The following is a 7469-nucleotide window of genomic DNA, read 5'->3' as shown; positions in this document are numbered from 1 at the left end:
ATAGTCATAAAGAATAATTTAAGAGTTTATAGTATTTTCATAGAATTTCTCAATTTACTTATCTATTTTTTGTTATATAATAAAAAACTCTTATGAATTTAATTTTGATGAATTAAAATTTTTTATACAAACATTGATTTGCAGATAATTTATGCAATGAACATAAAATAGTATAATTATTAACTTATCAATACGTTATTAAAAATAGTTTAGTAGTAGATTACTGTCTACCAAGATGGACAAATTGATAGCTAAAAACGGTCATAGAACAAGAATAATTTTTATAGATGAAAATTCACGTAGAATTGTCTTTATCTAAAATTGATAGCTAAAAACGGTTAAATAATTTGATAGATTTGACTAAATTATTATTTAATAGTTATTAATTATTAATTTCATACGAAGATAATTATATATGAATTTTCCATATCAGAGGTAATATTATCCTTGTTCCTTGGGGTAAAATTATAATCAAATTAGGGAAAACAATACTAGTGGCTCAATCGGAACCCTTACCTCGTTTTTAACAATTATATCAAATTAACATTGCAAAATTTTCAACAAAGTTTTCCCCCTCAAATCACACACACTAACGCTAAAGTTTGCCCGTGATAGCAATTTATGGATTGAGAATTGAGATCTCCCTTTTTAATTTAATGATTTTATAAATTTCATTTAACAAATGCTCGATTTTTGTTGGTAGAATATAATAAAACATGATAGTGAAACATGTGATTTTACCTCAATTTATTACCATTATAACACAACCAATTATTATTGAAAAAAATTGTGTTCATTTTTTCTTTAAGTTTCATTTGATTTGTTTAGAGGCAACATTTTTTTTTTCATATACACCAACCACTAATCAATTGAATGCTTCTATTCATACAACCATTTTAAGCAGTAAGTGTAAAAAATAATTTCTCTAACAATTGTAATAATATATAATTAAATATAAAATGAGGAAAATAAATTTGATTGTTCACAATCATACCTAATCGCTGTCATGTAACAAAATCTAAATAAATAAAAGAAGAAACTGAATCAAGCCCAGAGCAGTGTGATGACCAAAAATAAGATAATGGCCAATCCAACACAGAATCCCACTATTGTCATAAAGGCCTGCAGATTGCAAAATTGAATAACTTAGAACAAGAAATTCAAAGGACAAGCTTATAAAGAAAAGGAAGGGGTAGAGAATGAAATTCAAGTTATAGAAAGTTACCTTTCCCTGTGATTGAAACTTAAATTTAGCAGTAAACCATGATAATCCTCTATCAACAAATGGCGCCAACGCCAATGCTCTGCATAACAAGTAACTCCATCATTTGTAACAAAACGTGCACTCATCTCAGAATTTGATTCATTTAAAATTACTCTATATTTCAAAATATATCTCATTTTAAAACTTTAGTACATTAATAATGTATCTGGACATAAATTTTGTATCCGAGTACATTGAGTTTTGAATACCAAAATTCAAAAGTGACATATTTTAGAACAGACTGAGTACCAAAAAAAGAGATTTTCCTATTTGTACATATGCAGACGGATGCAAACAAGCAAACAACCATAATTCATAAAAATGAAATGGCAACAGTACAAAGATAACCCTTTTTTAAAAAAAAAAAAAGCTTACAAAGATAGGTTATTTATACACATTGACAAAGCATATGGTTTTAAACAGTTGTGATCCCAAAGATTCATGGCAATCTAAAATGCTGTCATTACATTACTTGGACAAAGTTTACAATCAAAATGACCAGTCCTCGAAAGCCTAACACAATCATCCATATAAATAGTTTTGCAACAAGATCAACAAAGGCGGACATATAAGTTCTGGATGTATCATTTTTTTTTTTTCAATTTGACAATTATTGAGGGCAGAGGTAGTATATCATTAACTCACAAGACAGCATATTTACATGGATTACACAGTTAAAAATATGAAAGATTCAGGTAGCTCACCCTCCAGCTCTGATAAGTTTGGTAACTTGACTACCAGCCCACACCATGGCCATCACTTTGAGAAATCTAAACATAACATTGAATGGTCATTGTTAACCATCATTGTTTTACAAAGCGAACAAGAGAAACATGGGAGTGGTACCACCGTACCAGCAACATGTTCTTACCTTTCTACAGCAGCTAGATAACCCATCCTTCCTGGTGCTGGAGCAATGTAAAACCTAACAAACATGAAGCATATATTCTTAATTTGAGTGATTTTTAAACAATTTACAAAGTTCCAAGTACTTAAGGGATGGAAGAAAAGCCCCAACCTTATGAAGAAAATTAGATAAGAAGTATAAAAGTATTATTCAATACATGAATTGGAATAACAAGAGGAAAAGAAAACCACAGACCATGTTAGAGGGACAAATGTTCACATACCATACGATAAGAAATGTCGTGAGATAGTATGCAGTGTTCAGAAGTCCATAGGACAGGATTCCAGAAATTCCATATCTCCTCAATTTCGTCAGGATCCTAGCAAACAAATAAGGGGGTTATAATTTTGTAAAGAGGGTATTATATAGATACATGCTAATTCTCCATCACAATGGCAAAGTGATGAAGTCCTGTACTCGTGTTATTTTAGAGTTTGGTTACTTTATTTTCAAAAATGAGAAATAAAATGGGTATCAAATGATTAGTCCGTCTCTCACAATGTAAGGAAGACTAGTAAAATGCCATGAACTAGACCAGGGGGAGATTTGAAGGATGGAACACTCGAGTCAGTACAATCAAGAATCAATTGATAGAGCAGAAAGTAACATACACATAAGCATACTATATTTACCAGATAAAGCATTTCTAGTCCCTCATAACTGATGGAAATGTATTATAGCAAAAGCAGCACATACTCATTGCTCGTGGATGACTCTCCTTTCTTACTCTCTGCGCTTTCTTTGGAACCTAAAAACATCTTGTCATTATTATCAAGCTTAAAAAAACGATTCCAAAGCTAAACAATACCAAGGATCAAAGATATTAATACACACAATAACATATTTATTTACCTAATAATTGAGCAGAATAATAAAATTTCAAAATTCTCTTTCCATAAATCAGATGACCAAAATGGAAATTCAGTCCTCATGTGTTTCTCAAACAAGTCTAACCTCAGAAAGTCAGAATACTAAAAAGAAAAGACAAGAAAATTTCAAGAAAACAAGGTAGTATTGGGCCCAGGCCACAAAACATTAGGACCAAAAATGTATCAAATTTAGTTTATCGGGGAATGGGGTTGCACTATTGTTTGAGAGATATAACTTAAATAAATTAATATATGCATTCATATTTATTTTCAGTTGCAGGAGACAAGATACGACAGACATCTATCCTTGACAAACAATAAGAGCCTATGTAGTTTGCATTTCCATTTTCTGTATTTTACTTCTACTGCTTTATGTTTCCAGGATTTTAGAAAGAAAACAGTGAAGCAATAAAATCTTGAAACAAAAGACATTGAAAATTATAACAGAAAATGAAGACACAACCAAGCAGCCTCTAAGTTTTCCTTTTGGTCAATTTGAAAGCAAAGCTCCAACAGAAATTTTACATGTTTCACCAAAAATCAGAAAGCAATCCTCTGGTCCATTACAGTAAATTGTAATAGATAAAGGTTCATAATATGGCTACTACTGTCCAGCACGTTGCAACTTTCAAAATCGTCAAACATGAAAGGCCATACTGGAAATTGAAATTGAAACCCAAAATAATTTGCACATCAAGTAACGTCTTCTACTTAAAATGGTAACCAGAAATTTAGAATATTGTAATGAACAGGTCCTAATTACTGCATACTCCTTGAAAGTAGAATACCTTCATGGCTGTTTGCACTTGACAATTCATATGCCTAACCTTGCACCAATGATAGATAAGACAATCCAATCAGTAAAAACATGATAGTACAAACTACAAAGTGAAGGGGAAAAAAACACCGCCAAAAAGAAAAAAAAAAGAGTGAAAACTTAAGTGCAGTCATAGTTGATAACTGAAAATCGTTAGATAAAAATTTAGTCAACTCAGTCAAATCATTTAACTGCTCTTAACTACCAACTTCACGTAAAGTCGTTTGCACCGGAGTTTCTACCCAAAAAAATGGAAAATGAAAAAGAGAGATCCTGAACTAAATCAGCAACGAGGAAGAAAGTTTCATAATTAAGAATTAAGAAAATGAACAAATGACAGAATACCTTATTTAAAAGTTTCATAAGATATTATACCGCAAAATTATTAATCAAAAACACGAAAAATCATAAAAATAAAGAAGTTATTGTTGAAGAGACAAATTGAGATGAAACTACATACATTGTCATTGGTGTAAGTCGAGCAAAGTGTTGTTTGTAATTTTAGGGTACTAGTGCGTCTTCTTAGGGAGGAGCCACCGCTGAAATCGCCGAAACCCTAAACTTGAGACATATCCAAATGGTAAACGAAACGAAGTGAGGAAATGTTGGCGATGAATTTGAAGGAGAAAAGTAGGAGTGAAATGAAGTACCTGATGGTGATGGTGTTGATGAAAAAGAAGGCTGGGATTGCAGTGTGATGCAACTGCAAACTTCATAGAAATAAACATCGATGAGACTTGAGAATTGAGACACAGTTATCAGTTATCACTTATTAATTTATTATATTATCATGAATGCATTAAATATAGAAATTAGTATAATATCGAAAATAAAATTCCTAAATTATATCGTCTCACCCAAATCCACCTCCTTCAAGTAATAAAAAATACCAAAATGACATCCAATAGAAAAAAAATGTGGCTAACATGCCTTGAAAGTAAGAGGCAAAACCTCTGTTAGTTAAAAAAATCAATAACAAATTCATAATCATAGAAATTTATAATAGAGACTACAAGTTTTTTTCTTTAAATAAAAATTTAATTAAGTGATTTAAAATAAATCTCTAAAATGATTAGCAACAATAACAATCCTAAATTATGTTGTCACCACAAACATAACAAGTAAAATAGAACAATATTTACAAGCTAAAATTAATTTAAAAAATTATTAAATTATTTTTTTTTTAAATGTAAATTAAAATTAATAAAAAACATACAATAACACATATTTACTAACCTCAAAGCCAAGACCCAATAATTTGCCATGACACATTCAATTTTGTTTATGTCATCCCAATGTGCATCCATCATAGTTAAAATAACTCAATTATTACAATAAAAGCACTCGAAAAGACTAAAAGAACTCAAAAATTAAAAAATGTAACGAATAAAAGCCCTGAACTCTAATACATATTTATTACGAAAAAATTTTGCATCTATGTATTTTTTACACAGTTGTTAACCAAGTAATTTTCTCCACACGCGTGTCTCTCACCTTTTACTCATTCAGTCATTTGTCATACACGCGTTACATATAACATGCTGCAACCTAAAATTTTGCTCAACGTAAACCTTCTGCTGCAACGTAAACCTCCTCCTTCTTCTTCTTCTTATTCTTCTCTGCTCGCGTTCTTCCTTATTGATCTACATTGCCTTCGTTGTTCTCCTCTGGTCGCGTTCATCTTCTCGTTTTCTTATTTCGATCTGGTTGCATTTATCTTCTTCCTATTTTTCTTCGTTTTCTTCTTCGATCTGCACTTCTGAATCGAAACAATAAATGACTCAACTTCAAATCAGAAGAGCAATTTGGATTACTCTTCTGAAACGAATCAAACTGACAAAGTTTGGATTATTCAATTTTGAATTGAATTGAATGGAATACAATTGCTAATTTGAATTGAATTAAATGGACGGAGGTGTACTGAATTGAATTGAATTGAATTGATAATATGTAAATTGTAGACAAAGTTATTTGAATTTGATTTTATATAATAGATTATGTTTCGTTCACTCAGTACTATACAATTGTATTGTGTTCAGTTCACCATGAGTACTATGTTCGATTCACTATGAGTACTGTGTTCGGTTCACCATGAGTACTGTGTTCGTTTCATTCTGAACTATTCAAAACTCTTCTTCCTCACCTTCTACTGCTTCTTCACCAGAGAGAGAAGGAGGAAAAGACAAAAAAAATACAGCAGCAACAACAACAAAAGAATGACAATAGGGTTTCAGGGTTTAGGGTTTTAGGGTTTAGGGTTTATGAGTTCAGGGTTCAGTGTACAGGGGTTTAGTGTGTTTCAAACTTTCGATTCTCCCCGTGTATTAATTTCGGTTCACCGTGTTCATGGTTGAGGGTTTAGGGTTTAGGGTTCAGGATTTTATGGGGTTTAGGATTTACGGTAGGGTTCAGGGTTTAGGGTTTACGGTTTAGGGTTTAGCATTCAGGGTTCAGAGTTCAGTGTTTAGGGTTCGGGTTCAAGGTTTAGCGTTCAGGTTCAGAGTTCAGAGTTTAGGGTTCGGGTTCAGGGTTTAGGGTTTAGGTTTTAGGGTGTAGGGTTTAGGGTTTATGGTTTAGATTTTAGGGTTTTAAGGATTTAGGATTTATGGGTTCAGGGTTCTGGTTTTAGTGTTTAGGGTTTAGGGTTCAGTGTTTAGGGGGTTCATAATTTTTTGGTAAACAGGAGAGCGATTTGGATTACTCTTCTGAAACGAATCAAACTGACAAAGTTTGGATTATTCAATTTTGAATCGAATTGAATGGAATGCAATTGCTAATTTGAATTGAATTAAATGAACGGATGTGTACTGAATTGAATTGATAATATGTAAATTGTAGGCAGAGTTATTTGAATTTGATTTTATATAATGGATTATGTTTCGTTTACTCAGTACTATACAATTGTTTCACCATGAATATTGTGTTTGGTTCACCATTAGTACTGTGTTCGGTTCATTCTACAGAAAGCTGTGTGAATTTGATTTTATATAATGGATTATGTTTTGTTTACTTAGTACTATACAATTGCATTTTGTTCGGTTCATTCTGCACTATTCAAAACTCTTCTTCCTCACCTTCTACTGCTTCTTCACCAGAGAGAGAAGGAGGAAAAGACAAAAAAATACAGTAGCAACAACAACAAAAAGAATGACGATAAGGAGAAAACACGTGAAGAAGAAGGAACGCGAAAAAGGAGGAGAAGAAGGAACGCGAAAAAGGAGGAGAAGGAGGAACGCGAAGAAGAAGACGCTCCGTGCATAAACGAGCGTGACGCTCCGTGCATAAACGAGCGTGACGCTCCGTGCATAAACGAGCGTGAAAAGAAGAAGAAGGAGCGCGGGAGAAGAAGAAGAATGGGGGAGAAGAAGCGTTGGGTAAGAGCGATTTCGTGTGTGTTAGGCGCGTGTATTTCACGTTTCATTTAATGATATTGGATTTTTTTGGTGTTGAGCCAACTTGGTTATATAGTTACATGAATGTGTAGCATCCTTATATTTATTAGTGTATGTTTACACTTATCTTTATCTCCTTTACTGTATAAATGATATTATGATGATATTTCAGTAAATTAAATAGGTTATATTATTTATTTTGTGTCGTACAAATTAAACG

General features: G+C 32.1%; 1 protein-coding gene across 2 annotated transcripts; it reads right to left on the bottom strand.

Annotated features, from left to right (window-relative positions):
* On the bottom strand, positions 827 to 4676 carry LOC107624333. Of its 2 annotated transcripts, none has more exons than XM_021114193.1 (9): positions 4508 to 4676; positions 4318 to 4413; positions 3829 to 3862; positions 2868 to 2910; positions 2395 to 2490; positions 2136 to 2189; positions 1969 to 2034; positions 1226 to 1304; positions 827 to 1122 (listed from the first exon to the last, which is right to left on the bottom strand). In XM_021114193.1, the coding sequence occupies exons 1-9, from the start codon at positions 4583 to 4585 to the stop codon at positions 1045 to 1047; spliced, it is 624 nt and encodes a 207-aa protein (XP_020969852.1). In that variant the 5' UTR covers positions 4586 to 4676; the 3' UTR covers positions 827 to 1044. The 2 variants fall into 2 exon arrangements, with proteins under 2 accessions (XP_020969852.1, XP_016182320.1); XM_016326834.2 differs by having other exon boundaries at positions 2868 to 2919; positions 4508 to 4675.

The sequence above is a fragment of the Arachis ipaensis genome, chromosome B10 (assembly GCF_000816755.2).
Source record: "Arachis ipaensis cultivar K30076 chromosome B10, Araip1.1, whole genome shotgun sequence".
Taxonomy (NCBI): domain Eukaryota; kingdom Viridiplantae; phylum Streptophyta; class Magnoliopsida; order Fabales; family Fabaceae; genus Arachis; species Arachis ipaensis.
Note: the sequence above shows the minus strand (reverse complement) of the source record. Positions and strands in the feature narration are given on the sequence as shown.

Excerpts from the sequence above, each read along its gene's own strand:
- LOC107624333 (XM_016326834.2), bottom strand. The coding sequence starts at position 4,585 with ATGTTTATTTCTATGAAGTTTGCAGTTGCATCACACTGCAATCCCAGC. Across the intron at positions 2,190-2,394 it reads ACGACATTTCTTATCGTATG|GTTTTACATTGCTCCAGCAC; the intron begins GTATGTGAACAT and ends CATGTTTGTTAG. Across the intron at positions 1,123-1,225 it reads AGTTTCAATCACAGGGAAAG|GCCTTTATGACAATAGTGGG; the intron begins GTAACTTTCTAT and ends TGCAATCTGCAG.